Source organism: Xiphias gladius, chromosome 10, assembly GCF_016859285.1.
Source record: "Xiphias gladius isolate SHS-SW01 ecotype Sanya breed wild chromosome 10, ASM1685928v1, whole genome shotgun sequence".
Classification (NCBI taxonomy): Eukaryota; Metazoa; Chordata; class Actinopteri; order Istiophoriformes; family Xiphiidae; genus Xiphias; species Xiphias gladius.
In genome coordinates, this window is record NC_053409.1 from 7,054 (window position 1) to 23,500 (window position 16,447).

The window sequence follows — 16,447 nt, forward strand, 5'->3', positions numbered from 1 at the left end:
CTTAATCTAAATGTTTCAATGGTATACCTATCCCTCAGTATTGATAGGTTATTTAAAATGCATCTATTGTAAATAGTGCCTATTTTTTATGTGAAGAAAATATTAGTAAAAATGTAAACTAAAAAAAGGAATTGAATATGTCTCTACAGCATTTTTTGTGATCAACATACAAATATATCCCTAAAGTTGTTTATGTTACAGTGTTGGCTGAACTGCTCGTCTTGATTCATCTTGTGGTCTGCTGATAGCATATCCTATTTTAGGAAACCAGGTCAATGGTGTGTGTCTTTGTGTGCGTGTTTGTGTTTGTGTGGGTGTGTGTAGGGTGAGTCTAAAAGGTCACATACATATATATATTTGCTAAACACTTAGGAGAATTTGTGTGTGAGTGTCACGTTGTTTTGACACTTCCAGAAGAGATCAGGTGATGTTTTCCCTCAGACGGACAGATGGTTGTGGCTGCTGTGATAAGACAGATCAGACAGACAGACAGCAGCAGATGTAAGCAGTGGACATCACTGCCTTTCCTTACAAAGGCTACACAAAAACAGCGGACTGAAATTGCTCCTGTTTATATTGTGGCTTTTATTGTTGTATTTGCTTATGTATTATAATATTATTTAATGTATTTTTTTTCTTCCCTCCATACATATTTGGGTTGTATTTGAACTTGAGCTGCGTTTAAAGTTGGTGTTAGCCAACTTGCGTATGGTGTGTTGCTTGCTAAGATGAGCTACCTCAAAAGACTTGTTTGGTTTGTCGGGTGGATTACCAAGATAGGGTGGCTATGAGTTTGTTTGGTTCATAAGGTGGCTCATGAGGTGGCTGAGGGCAATTACTTGGCTGTTGCTTGGTGAGTTGAGCAGCATGCTAAAAATGCTGGCCTTAAATTAATTGGGGGGGGGGTGCTAAGTAGTGGCTATCAATGAAATTAGTGGAAGCAATTATACAATGACCATGGTTGGATAACTGAGTGGGCCTGGCACCCTTGAATTTATAGCAGTGGTTGCCACCACTGTTCCTTTCACATGTACTCCACATTTAGTTTATTTCACTTCTAACCCTACTCACTGTAAAAAAATTATCTGTTCAGGATAGCATGTTGTAATAAATGAATCACTGGACAATATCTGAACATCATCAGCATACCCCTGGGCAGGGTTTTAGGAAGTTAAGGTGTGGAAAGCACACTGACAGAGACATTTCATCCACTGATTGATGGCATGCGCGCATACACACACACACACACAGACACACACACACACGCACGCACGCACACACACCGACACGGATACAGTATACAGCTCTACATACAGTGTTCAACAGGGTATTCTATTTAGGGCTGATATAGTAGAAGGAACAAAACACATGAACAATACAGCAGGAAATTACTTTTAAAAAATGTAAGTAATTTTTCATAACATGGATAAATGTTACTCAGAGAGGAAGAAATATTGGCTACATTAGGGACAGTTTCAATGGTGGATTAATAGACATTTGGTGCTCTAATGAGTATTTCCTCCAGCTAAACAGTGTATGTGGGATTCTATTAGAATAGATGTGTGTTCTTATAGTAATGGAGGAACGTGTCATTTACTGCAACACTGAGGTTCAATGATGTGTTTTTAATAATTCTTGGATAACAATGGAATTCTAGGGCACAGAGAATAAGATACTATGCATTAGGCCTTGATACACACACAATACTTGTTAGAAGGATACATTTGTTGTTGGTTATGGTCTTTTTGTTTTTTTTATTGACAAAAAGAAAAATGTAGAATATCAGCAGACTCATCCATTAAACTTGACTATTTGTCTAGAAAAATGTTTGACACACAGGTCCTATGAGCTTCTAATAGCCTTGATAACTTAATCCGTTCAGAACACAATTATCTTCCAAACACAAAAAAACAATTGTAATGGTGGATTTTTACTCTAAATGCACTCACAAATCATTAGCAATCAAATGAAATTATTAAAATAATTTAAATGACAATAAATAATCTTGAGGCCTTTTTTCATTAAAAACCCACGAGTTAATTTATCATACATGAATGGTTAAATCATATCAATGAATAAAGAGATGCTTTAAAACACAGTGTATTTTTGTATCATTTTAACAAAATTATGGATAAAAGAAGGACCAGTATGTAAAGCAGTATGTTCAAAGCCCCCTGAGTTGAATATTCTGTGTACATAATCAATAGGATACATTATAAGCTGATTGTATAATAAGAAATTCAAGTCAGAGCAGTCAGAATAAATCAAAACAGTATTTCCCTCTTCATTTCCCCTCCTGTGACATTCAGATCCCCCGGCCATTCCAATTAACAGACTTTTTTTGAAAAAATCTATACATTTTTCATGATATTTTGATATACATCATCTCATTTTAATTTAAACAGTTTAAACAGAAATTACTTTAACAATATGATTAATTGCTTGCTGAAAAAGGGGTTGAAGCTCTACTGCAGCCCACTTATAGATTATGGAAACTGTGATTGGCTTATAGACATCCAATCAAATAAGTTTATGCATTTTTGTGGAGTCAGATAACAGTAATCATAGATATAGACATCCTGGAAAAGTTATGTCCAGTGGAATGGCTGGGGGATCAAAATATAACATGTAAATAATAAAGCTTAGGAGTTCTTTAAGGTTTTTTTCTTTTTTTTTTCTTACTTATAATTCAGCTATGGTCAGCAGTTTCATCTTACTGCAAGTTTTTGTTGTAACGTACGTTAAATAGGGCCAATCATTGTACTGGACACAGAGATGAATTTTACATTTTTTAAAATCTGACTGTTGGGGTTGACACATATGTCTATTTCTCCAAAAAGTCATATTTTTCCTTTTGTATCATGACAGTATTATACTATTCTATGTTAACAGTCACCCTCCCTGCTGTGATTTTCAGTGGGTGTTTAGAACATGTGGTGGAAAAGTAGGGTCTCAGATTTCCACTCCACTGCGTTTTAAAACGATAGATCAGGGTGTTGTCATTGGCATCAGAGAAAGTCAGACACCCTCTCTCCCAGTCCAGCTGAATTCTGACTCTGCATGGCCTTCGTCTCACCCTGAGGGGGGTGCTGTGGTCAGGCCCGGTACTCCCCAGAGGAGTGGGACACAATCCATAGGCCACAACCAGGCTCTATGTCTGAGTCTAATACAGGACTGGGGTTTAGATCAGAGTTGGAGCAGTCTTTTCTGTGGACTGTCTCACTGGCCACACCAAGAGACCAGTGACTGTTATCTCCCACCTCCACCTCCCATCTGTGCCTCCCTGAGCTGAAGCGCTCTGAGCCCAGGATGCTCTGTGGACTCACAAACCTCTCTGGATTGCCGGGAAGAAGCTGCTCCTCACACACATACACACTGGACAGGTCAGGAGACACACCTAAACGCACTGAGCCTGTGTTAGGGTCCATGGTCACTGGAACTGAGGAACACAAGGACATCACTGAGAGACAATGAAACAGAGACATGAATCAATACTAAAAGCCAACACACACCATACACTCACTGTACGCATATACACTGTCAAATTTGTGTGAAACACAAAACAAAAAAACACCTTCACCCATGAATTTCTATAGAACCTCACACATCTCACATCCACACTCCAGAAAAACATAAATTTTATGATGTTCACTCTCTACTACTGTATTTTCTACCTGTAAACTATATGTATTGCCTATAGCTCATAGGTGCCAATTGACATGCATAAAAAAACACAAAACATGTATTCATTATGTGAGACACTTAAGACTTTCTACACATGATCAACAGTATGATATGAGCTTGCTGCAACATGGGGGGTAGAGCATACACTTTGTTCATATGTGTTACACTTATTTCCTTTCTGCAGTAGCTTTTTTGCACCCATTTACACCTAATTCACCACACCTTTATTTAATGCTATATAACATCTCATGTAAACATCACAGAACCATGGTTAATGGCTTAACTTGATGATTAAACTTTAAATAAATAACTTGATTTATTTTTCTCCATGAAAATAAAGGATACTGAATACACTAAAAAAATAGAATCACACTGGAACCTTTTTGTTGTACAATCAGTCTACCACAATGAAATGATAAAACTCTTTACAGTTTACATTAACTGATTCTCACACTTGTAAGCATTTTGTAAGGGCAGGCGTGTGTAGATCCAAGTGCAAGAGAGAGAGAGTCAGGCAGAAGTGCAATGTCCAAAATCCAAATCTTTAATCCGAGAGACATAGCAGAGGTCAAAATACCAGGAGTCAGTTAAACCAGGCAACAAGGCAGATTAGGAACAGGCAGAATCGAGGGTCACAAAAATACCGAAAAAACAGATCATACACAGGGAATCCATCAGGACTAAATGCGAGAGAGCTTGAACACAAGGGTAACAAAGACAATCTGGCAAGGCATGAGAAATGAGGCGGGGTTTAAATACACAGAAAACAAGACACAGGTGAAAGACATTAAGGTGGAGACAGTAATCAAAACAGGCGGGAAAAACCAGGAAGTAAAACAAACAGTAACACAACAGAACCAAGACTTCAAAATAAGACAGGAAATGCCAAAAAAATGAATACAGATCCTGACACATTTGGTACCACAAATGTACCAAATTCCAGGTTGATATGTAAAAGTACCAAGCTTTTACTGGACAATTAGTAATCAGTGAACTTCTCCAAAACCTCGCCAAAATGCCTAAAAGTTTTGTTTGTTTGTTTGTTTGTTTTATTTATTTATTTTTAAAAAAAGGCAATGTCTTGGAGTTAATGGCAAACACATTGACAAGTACTAACAACCACAAACTGACAGAATTTCAATTTGATATACAAAATAAGTGTGAAGACAAGAGAGCTATCTAAGAGTGTCAGAGATGTTATTATCAAAAATAATTCAAATAGCTACAAGGCAATCCCCAAAGATCTTGAAATGCCTGTTTCAACACTACATTATGTTATCAAGAATTTTCACCGTGATAAAACTTTTAAGATGCTACGGGACGTGGTGTTAAGAAGAAACTCAAAGAGAGAAGACTGCGAAGGATGATGTGGATTGTGGAAAAAACACTATGCAAGACATCTATAGAGCTTCAGGCTGAAAAAAAGGCAAAACTTATGTTTTCAAAAACCCTCATAGATTAGCCAGAATCCTTCTGGGATAATGTTCTATGGACAGATAAAACCAAAGTAGAGGTCTTTGGGAAAGCAGTGCATCAGTTTGTTTATGGGTGACAAAATGAAGCCCATAAGGAAAAGAACACCTTATCCACAGTAAAACATGGTGGAGGTTCTATCATGCTGTGGGGCTGTTTTACTCCCTCTGGTATTGTAGCCACTGACTGTATCAAAGGAATGATGAAATCAGAAGATTACCAAGGCATTTTAAAGCGAAATGTGTTACCCAGCAAACTAGGTTTGAGGTCTTGGGTCTTTCAGCAGGACAAGAACCCAAAGCAAACATCAAGCAGCACAGAAGAGTGGTTGAAAATGAAAATATGGACTGTTTTAAACTTGCCAGCAATGAATCCTAACCTAAATCTCATTGAAAATCTTTGGAGAGAGCTGAAATTTGCCATTGCAAATAGGGTTAGGGTTAGGGCTTGAACTGTGTTACAGCTTTAACGCACAGTAATGGAGAGGTGGTAGAAACTAACAGGAGACAGGTGCATGAAGCTTCTACATGGCTACAAGAAATGTTTAGAGGCTGTCTTTGTTGCCCAAGGTTCTGCAACCAAATATTAGTGAAGGGTGCCAATAATTGCATCTGGGGCACATTTTGTGTTTGTATTATTCACTTTTATGCAAGTTTTTTTATTTTTATTTTCTTTTGTCGAGTAACCTTGGGCAGTTTATTGAAATATTTTGATTATATAATACTGGCTAACTTGCATTATTTCTGAATATATTCTAAATTCAGTACTTAAAATTCAGGGGTGCAAATAATTTCATCCAGGACTGTATGTATGTGTGCAAAAACAGTCCAAACTATATCCTAAACCTCTGTAAAGAACAAGATGAAGCAGTATTGTCCATTCGTAGCATATTACTTTGTTTTGGGTGACTTTACAATTCTTACAACTGTTTACATAGTCTGCTTGACATGGTTGAGATTAATTTCTTCAGTCTTATAGCCCTCTGCTAATCATGCCATTCTGTGAAGCAGAAACTATCTGTGATTATACACAGAAGGGACATATTACCAAACCTGCACTTGAAGATTGTTCAGTTTTTTCTTCAGTGCAGAGAACACTGTATTGTGTTCTCTGTATTGTCTTTTCCCTATGATCTGAGGAGCCTGTAACATCTGTAACTTCAGTACAAGCTCAGGAAAAAATCCATCAGCAACCTCCACCTGTAGCCCCGAACCCCATAGCACATTCAATCGCACTGCATTAACATTATCAACACAAAAAAATCCAATTTGTAGACATCCGTAATACGAAAAAAAATGCGTACTTCTAAATACAAGCAGTTCAGTGTTTCCACTGTGAGGCTGCCTTACTGTATGGACTGTGCTAAATAACTGTGCCTTAGATATACCTGATCTTATGAATGCATAGCAATGCTAACAGCTAGCTTACACCTACAACACACTTGACAGTTTACTAAACACACAGTGAGCACAAGGAAAATACAAGCTCTAATAATACACATTATACTTTGATTCAACTAGTATGTCGTTTACAACAGAGGGGTTGTAAAAGACATAAAGTATCAGAAACATTATCACTTAGAAGTTGAAGAGGACTTCTTTTCTCTCCACAAATGCATCCTCAACAGAAGACTCCAAGCTCCCGGCTCAGAGACTGTTTAGCTTTCACCCTCTGATTTAATCCTTAAAACCTCCTCTAACACCTCCAAACAAGACAAACTTTTCATTGCCATGGTTTTTTGAACAAAAGCTACTATATAACAAAAACAGCGTGAAATTGCTTATATCTCCGCTCTTGCCATGTGTAAATGTTGTGTCTCTACACTCACAACAGACGTTCTTTTAATGAATTAAATACAACTTGGCATTATGCACATATCCAGGGTAGTGAGCAAACACACTTATCAGACACGCCATATATCATAAAGTTTATAATGAGCTATATTGTATTAAAAAGTTGTCAATCAAGTCAAATTACTGTAGGTTGCATGAAGTTATCTGCTTGCATTCTGATATTTTTGCTACTTTTACAAAGCTGCTAGTTTATTACTTGAAATGGATTACTGCAGGACAAAAATAACCACAGAACATTTTCTGGATACTTTTGGCTTCAAATAGGATTGCACATTCATTCCGTATTTTGGTCTGCTGAAAAATATTGTTTGGCTTCCCTTCAGAAAGGAGTTAAAATCTGAGTGGTGCTCAACACCAAGCTAGTGCTGTCACCAGGTTCAGCATCTTCACTCTCTCCATAGGAAACATTGGATGTGTAGAAGGATAAAAAGCAACACACGCCAGTGGCACACAGTTTCCATGCATCTTTGCAAGATAACTATGCTTCAACACTTCAGGATGCAATAGTCCCAATTCCCACTTATCAACAACCGTCAACTCTCCAGTTTTTTTTAGTCACTCCAATGACAGGCACATTGTGGCGACTCTACCCTGATTACTTAGTGCTGTGTGTGTGCTACACGCGCCAATGGACACAATACTAAATGACTTGGTTAGCGTCTGTTGTGCAAACCCAAACATAGCTTGACCAGTGTTGAAACTACAGAGGAATGATCTAATAAGATGCTTGTTTCTCCTGATAAAATGTACAGTAACACTGGTTGCATCAGCAGTATGGAGCAAGATTTCAAAGGTCACAAATTGCTTTGAATTATTATTGGTGCCATGCAACACCAGTTTTCAAAACAACTTCCAAGCAATCTGCCTTAGCTAGTCACCCTGAAATAGAGAGAGACTAATGACATCCCCTCTGTAGTGATATTCCAAACAAAAAGCAGCACGTTATGAGGTTTTTTTTGAGAGCTACTGTGGCTTTCAGTTCTTCTGTTAGCTCATCCACATTTTTGTTCAGCTAGCTGATGTGATGTCCATGCACTAAATGTCAATATTAGTGTTACAGGCACAGGTAATAATTTGACATTTTCATCGGTTGCCTAACAAACTCAGTGTATGGCTGTCCACACAAATAAAGAATCAGGGCCGGGCAGCCAAATCTCAAAACAAGTGGAGTGGCAAGAGGAAGCTAGTCAAGCTCGCCAAGGTTCAGGTGAGTCTTTATCCTTTCTTGCTGTTGGTAACTGGAAGCATGTAGCGTATGTTAATGTCTGATTCAAATGAAAGGCTTAGTGGTAACTAAATCCCCTAGAACTAAATATATATATATATATATATATATATATATATGTATGTATATTTTACCAGTTTTACCTGTGCTGTGACACCAGTGGGTAAATTATATCATTTTATGTCAAAAAATCTGAACTGTCCAATTATTTGCTGTCCTGCATGTACACAGAGTAAAGCTTTGCTCACAGTACTGGATGATCCTCAACATCTTGTCCCAGACACGGTGCTGTACACAGCTCTGGTGTTTGGCTACATCAAGCAGAGCTCGTGATTCATCCTCAGGCTCCTCTACTCTGCACTGACCCCGGGACAAACATTAGGGACTGAAGATGAGCTACCACATTACAGCATCTGAATGGTCTGCATTGTATGCACAATGTGTGTAACAGTTGCAGGTCTGTCTGGCATTTGTACAGTATGTGTATGGATAAAAGATAAGACTTTAAATTACTAATTACTAATCACACAAGAAGTTGGCCTGCCTTGTAGGGTTAAATGGTTAGTTGATATTTAAATTTTTCTTAAAAGTCAATATTAACTAGTAAATTGGCAGGTTGATGTAATAATACTGTAATAATACTGGTTACGTTTTTTTGTATTTTGTGTACACTATGTGTCTTACAAAAATTTGTTCATTATGAAATGATTTCTTAAAGAAGACATTAGCCTACATATTAGCTGAAGGAGCTTACCTTTCAGAGGTTTTCTTGTAATTCTGTGGGGACAGAAGATATTCAGATTCAGGTTTATTATCATTTCAATACATGCTTGACATACATACAGGGAATCAAAATGTTCCTCACAGACCTCAGTACAACATAGAACACACAAAAAAAATACACTGAACAGTCTTAAGAGTAATAGTGAGCACTTGGATGTTATCAGCAACAACTTGGATGTTATCAAGAACCGGTGTATTTACTCCTCATGTAGCACACTTGACATGTTTGTAGAATTCAACTGCAACAGTCATTAAAACTGCATGATTGAATTCACCTGTGATGAGGAAAACTCCTATGGGGTGCTGCTTGTCTGCTGATGCTGGTTCACAGCTCTAAAAGGTAATATGCTACAATAAAAACAGCAGTCAACTCCTTCCGCAGATAGTATAGCTGGCACCTCACGATTGTGAACTCAACCAGCAGAGAACAGTCTTTGGACAAACCAACAGCATTTGTGCACCATTCTAATTCAATTCAATTTTATTTATATATAACCGAATCATAACAGAGGTCATCTCCGGACACTTTTCATATAGAGAAGGTATAGATCGTACTCTTTATAGTTATATTTACAGAGACCCAATATTCCCCCATGAGCAAGCACTTGATGACATCAGCACGGAAAAACTCCCTTTTAACAGGTAGAAACCTTGAACAGATCCCAGCTCATGGTGGGTGGCCATCCATCTCAACCGGCTGGGTTGAGAGAGAAAGAGGGGGGGAGTAGCACAGTACAGATACAACATAAAGATGTATTATAATAATAATGAGACTAATAATAAAACCAATAATTATAATAATAGGGCTAATAATGATAATAAGACTAAATATATATAACAATAATGATAATCATAATAATTGAAGCAGTGGGTTTTGAGCACGATCATGTGGTCAGTAGGTGGTCTGCAGTCACAGATCCAGACTCTGCCAGTCCAGAAGTAGAAATACCTGAAGAAACCGACAAGAGGAGAGAGGAGAGAGACAAGAAAGCGCAAAACTACAGGAGAGAGAAGAAGCCAAGTTAGTAATTAATCCCATCATTGATGGGATATGAATGCGTACAGATGGAAAGGAAGAGGAGGAGAGAAGAGCTTGGTGCATCATGGGAAGTCCCCCGCCAGTCTAGGCCTATAGCAGCATAACTAGGGGTGCCGGAGCCTGAGCCAGCCCTATCTATAAGCTTTATCAAACGGAAGGTTTTAAGCCTACTCATAAACATAGAAAGGGTGTCTGCCTCCTGGACCCAAACTGGAAGATGGTTCCACTGATGAGGAGCCTGATAACTGAATGCTCCCATTCTGCTTTTTGAGACTCTAGGAACCACAAGCAAGCCTGCCTTCTGGGAGCGGAATGTTCTAGTGGGGTAATAAGGCACAATGAGCTCCTTCAGATATGATGGCACCTGACCATTAAGGGCTTTGTAGGTGAGGAGGAGGATTTTAAATTCTATTCTGGATTTTACAAGGAGCCAATGCAGAGAAGATAACACAAGATAAATATGATCTCTTTTCTTAGTTCCTGGCAGTATAGTTAGATATAGTATCAATTCCTTGTGGATATACATTGGATATAAAATATAAAATAGATATATTCATTCAATAGTCTATAGCACTCACTCTGCCAATCTTCAGAAGATCCTGGTGGCTGTAGTGGAGTTTTAGTGCATTTTTTTTTTACAGTTGAAGACATGTAAAACGACAAAAGCACTGAAATATTTGATCCGTGAAGGGCCACTGTGTGTGCATGTGCCACCATGGCAATATTTTTTCTATTGACAGATAAACCACAAATTCACTCTCTTCACATGGAGAAGAGCTGCACAAAGAGTGAGAAGAGAGCAGACTTGGAACAGGGAAACACGGCAGATTCTGTGCTTTTCAACCTTTTGATGTGTGAAAGTGCATGCTTAGATGCCTGCAATGTGTTTAGTTCAAGCACTTACACATTTGTTTGTAATGCAGACTGGAATGGCAAGTTAAAAACCTTTCAAAAGAAAGGTTTAGAAACCTGGCACAATGTCACTACCCAGAGACCTTTTCAGAATTTCTACTTGTACATAGGAAATGTCTAATAGGGAATATTACCATGAATTCACTGAGCTGTGGAGAGGGTGACCCCTTTCCCACTTTGGGTTTTCCTCTCAAGCACTACTGCCAAGTCAAACCGTCAAATATATGCATATGAACTCCCATTAAGTTAATGATCTGCTTTCCCTGAAAATTGTATAGATATTAATGGTCCTCTACAGCAGCACACTGCTAAAAAAAACCTCAGATTTTCATTATTATATTTTCCCCATAGATTGTTCAGAAAAAAAAAAATTAAAATTTGAACATCCACAATTCCATCACAAGTGACAAACTCTATCTGCTCATGTACAGTAGATCAGGTCCAGAACAGCTACTAAGTGGACCTTGTGTTGAGATTGTTTTCTCAATATTACACTAATTTAGCAGACTCTCACTTGCTTCAGCTATTGAATCCATCATTGTAAACATCAAGTCTGCATTGTTTTTTTTTATTTACTTTTTTGTTAAAATATGATTACATTGTAAGATTTGAGTGTAGATAGATTTGAGTTTGTACTGTCTTATCTCATAATAATGAAGCCAGACTGACAATATGAATACAGACACAATGATGAATTCCACAGCTCAAGGAAGTGTCAAGAATCTGCGATTTGATTTTCATACTGTGCATAAACTGCATATAAAGTAAGTATAATTTCTCATAAATAGGTGACACTTGCAAAAACATGAGTATTTTCTTGATTTATTATTGAACATGTGTTTAAGGTTCTCGCCAAAGGCTTTACAATGCAAGAAAGACTAAACTATAGTGGCATTAAGTAGAAGTTCTTAGTCCTGGTCCCTGTGACAGAAAACTGCCCCACAAAATACACTTAGCTAGTGCTTTATTAGGATTGCCTGCACACCAGCTTATTAATGCAATTAAATGCAATTTCATTATTTCTGAAATTGATGATCTCCTGGGATTTTCTCACCAAACAGTCTCTAGACTTCACTCATAGTGGTGCAAAAAAAAAAAATCCAAAAAACAGTGACCAGCAGTTCTGTGGACTGAAATGTGATGTTGATGAGAGAAGTCGGAGGAGAATTGCCAGACAGGTTGGAGGTGACAGAAAAGCTAAGGTAACTCGGATGACCACTGTGGTGATCTATGCCACAAAGAAATTAGGCTGTTTGAGAGCAAAGGGAGGCCCTGCCCAGTATTAGTATCATATCATATTCATCATATTCCTAATAATGTGGTCAGTAAGTGTATATAAAAATAATATCTGGGAGGGTACAGCGCTAGAAGCACCCTGGTTCATTTATAAGAATTACCTTTAGAAAGAGGAAGTTGTCTAAGCCCATGGCATCTTCTGTCTCTCTGATACTTTTGGTCAGCACTCGTATGTCATTGTTGATCCTGTCAATCTTTACTTTCATCATCTGACTTTTATCGTCCTCTTCCTGTTTCAGCTGTGACATCAGAGCTGCCGCCTCATCACGGAGGTATTGGTGCATCTTCTCAAACTCATCCCTCAAGATCTGGGCTGTTTGTACTGACTGGCTCTAAAATGGGGTTATGAGACATCATGTTAGAAGATATCTTCAATATCGACTTCAGCATTTTAAAGCTATACTTGTAATTTCATTCACATAGAAAATTTGTTTTCATTTGTATTGCCACTAACCTTAATTCTGTGCCAATACTTATTTAATTCTTAAATCTATTCATTCCCATAGCAAATATGTAATTTAGAAAAAAATATAGCCTACAGAAATAAGATAACTTTCAGAAATTCAGAAATAAAGAAAATGTTTTCACTTTCAAAAATATTTTCCATGTCCAAAGCACATGGCTCAGGAACTCCAGGAGGCCTGTGCAGCACTCTGGGCCCATTCAAAGAGATTTTGTACTCTAAAATACTTACTAGTTTGTACATAAAATTGTGAGTTTGAATCATACTTCTGTCAAGCAGCTGTAATTTCCACGTAATGAGTTTGCAGACACCATGTCAGTCTGAAGAACTAATAATTTTCCTATATACAGTACCTTGATGTGAGAGGCAGTATCCTCACAGGTTTGTCTGATTAAGGTTAAACTCTCTAACTGCTCCTGGAGGCTTCTGATAACAGATCGTAGGTCTTTCTACAGACAGAATATTAGGGTTATATACATTACCAAAATACAGGCATTGCAATTTTCATTGAATTTGCATCTGCGATGTGCATGTATTTAGCCAATGATTTACTAAGACAGCAGCTAATTATGCAGTTGATTCCTGGACTCCGCCTGAAACAGCCCTCCGCATGCACTGTGAGAGTGAAGGAGATCTCATAGGCGCAGTTCAGTAGTGGGATTTATGTGAGATCACTGAGCAAGTAGCCCACGGCAGAGCAGGTGGAGGTAGATATAGTGTTATGATATGAATGTTAATACTGAAATAAATGCAGCCGAAAACACTCAAAGGCCTTAACAAAAGCAAGAAACATACAGGGTTTGGCCTGTGCTGATTTTACAGGTTTGTAATAATCAGTTATTAACCATATATAAACAATACAATTATATTTAAGGCGTGTTTTCTGCCGCTACAAAGTTTTTTGTCGCTCTAGTCTTTAGAGGTGGAGAATTTTGCCCAAAACCGACAAATTGCTTGATCAGCAGAATGAATAATTCACCTCTGTTAACATATCTCCTCCTTTTATTTGAGTGATCCTCCCTTAAATGCATATGCAATAAGGGGAGAGGCATAACTTGCAAACATAGGCACAAATGACACAAAAATTGCAACTCTAGCCTGCTGTTTCTGATACAGTACATGTGTTTGTTGCAGAAAGTGTACCATCTGTGCCTGACAACGGTGGCAAAACTTTGAGTTAATCAGGTCCACAGTATTATGAGAAAAGCACAATGATACACAATACAGTCGCAGACAAGTAACGTATCATGAGCATAAAAATTTTAACTTTAAAGCTGCACAAATCAGTGTTTTTAAATGGTAAATGGTAAATGGACTGCATTTATGTAGCGTTTTTCTAGTCTTAGTAACAACTCAAAGCGCTTTACACTACATGCCACATCCACCCCTACACACCCACATTCATACATAGTGATTGCACAGCCATCAGGGGCGATATTGGGGTTCAGTATCCTTGCCCAGGGATACTTCGACATGCAGACTGGAGGAGCTAGGGATTTAACCACCAAAGTATTTTTACACTGACAAGTAGATCAAATGACCATCTGTATGTAATGTCAAAGCTATTTATGTCAATGATGAACCAACAAAGAATGATCTCAAACTCTAATGAGCTTTTTAGCCTCTATCAGCTCATTGTTTTGGCATTCTAGCTTACAAACTCTGCTCAGTCAGGCTTGTTTCCAGTAACAGCAGGTAGCTGTTTTGTGTGAAAAAGCTCTGATAACCCCATTGTACACTTCCTGCTCAGCACCTAATAGAAGACAGACACTGTTTGCAACTAATAAAAGGAGAGTGGATAATGGACTTAAAGCTGCATTAGTTGACTTTTAAACAGAAAAGTTGTTGATCATTCCCTGTGGGTTTGTGTATACTTGAAACATCACACAGAGTCATTTGATCCATTGCTGATATGAATAAAGGCAGATTTAAAATTATCAAGAGGACGCAAACATGACTTGAAAGGAAAACAGATGTTGCTCTATGTCTACTGGATGTGCAGATATGCTACTGTCTGCTAACGACTTTGTGTTTTAAGCCTGTTGTTAAGCTTTTCTGCCACCAATTGCCAAAATAAATAAATAAATAAATATAAGCAGTTTTAAACCTAAAAATAATATGACATATCTAACTCCAACCTACACATACACTAAAAAACTTTCTCAGGTCAGTATGGTGGCCTGAAACAAACTGAATGGATTAAATTAATAATACCTAGAGGTTAAAACTGAAAAAATGGCACTGCAGTTACAGTTAAAAATTTGGGATCAGCAAAGCTTTTCCCTAAAATCTTTTTAATTTTCAGTACTTAAGTGATTTAGTATTAAACTTCCATAAAGGTGTGGGAGTGGTAAGGGACAGATTTAAAAAAAAAAAAGAGAATAGTCAAAATTGAAGCAGCAGAAGTTGAGGTATCCTGTCTTTTAGTCCCCAGCATGGGTTAAGCTCCAAAACTACTGGATTATAAATTTTCCACAATGCAAATTGATAGCATCTATATGATCTGTTATCCTCACTGTCAGGTAAACACTCACATCATTCACACCTGCAGTTTGTAACCAAAGGCTTTCTGTTATAAATTTGTGTAGACACTACATAACTGCTTTCATATGCTGACTAGTACTTCTCTTAGTAAACTCATCGTAATGTGTAAAATAGGTGGAGGGTCCCTTTAATACTCGTTGGTGCAATATAGCCTAACTATTCAGGTGAGTGAAGATTGTATCCAATCTCTCTGTCCTGGTTCTTGTGTTCTGACCTTACAGTTGTAAACAGCTTCCTCTGTGGAGCACCACTGGTGTTCTTCATGCTCATCTGTCTGACACTGCTGGCAGATCGGCTCCTCATCTTGCAGACAAAACACAGTTAGCATTTCTCCATGCTGCACACACAGCTCATCTCTCTCCACTACCCTATATCCATCCCAAGCTTCCCCTCCATCTTCTGTGACCCCGTGTCTCCTGGGCTGGCCATGGAACAGGGCATCCAGCAGAGTGTGGAGGACCGAGTCCATCAGCTGCAATCCATAGCAGATAGTGCAGCCGGCCTGGCCCAGCTCTCCTTGGCTCAGCTCTATACATGTGGGACACAGTTTGTGGCCACAAGGCAATGTCAGTACACTCAGTGACTGGCAGCCTGGACACTCAGACTCTTCTTCAGGTTGGGTTAGATGCTGATCCTCAGTAGGATCTATGTCTGTTGATTCCCCAGCAGTGACAGTGTATCCATTTTGATCCACAGGAGTGTTTGTATTTTTGCCTTGTATCCATTCCTCTCCTTCTTCATGGTCAGCCTGACTAGACCTCTCAGCCATAACAGCTCTGCAGATGACTGGCTAATTTTAGTACAATGTAACTGCTATTATGCTGAACAATATTTTAGGGTTCATCCCTGACTGTATGTCCAAAAGTCTGAGCTTTGCAACAGATTGCAAAATCACTTGTGCTCTCTTTAACCACAAACTCTTGAAAACTCCTCCCTCTCACAGTGCTCTGTGGGAAACAGGCACTCCCCCTTTCCAATGCAGGAGCATAACAAAATGTAACCTAACCTGCTGCTCAATTTCGGCACTCTTCAGGAAGTGATACTAAGTCCAAGCTTCAGGTATTCACAGCATCATCAGATAACATTACATCAAAGACAACAATAACAAACACAACAACAGTGATCGCCATTGTATAACCACATCTTAAAGACCAACCAGTACTTAAAAAAAGAAC

General features: G+C 38.3%; 1 protein-coding gene across 1 annotated transcript; it reads right to left on the bottom strand.

Annotated features, from left to right (window-relative positions):
- Positions 1 to 1,641: 1,641 nt before the first annotated feature.
- LOC120795096 (E3 ubiquitin-protein ligase TRIM11-like) lies at positions 1,642 to 16,041 on the bottom strand. Its single transcript, XM_040136628.1, is given in 7 exon segments — positions 1,642 to 3,098; positions 3,100 to 3,163; positions 3,200 to 3,439; positions 8,484 to 8,595; positions 12,367 to 12,597; positions 13,082 to 13,177; positions 15,487 to 16,041. Coding segments are annotated over 7 exon segments (1,521 nt in total). The 3' UTR covers positions 1,642 to 2,875.
- Positions 16,042 to 16,447: the final 406 nt, after the last annotated feature.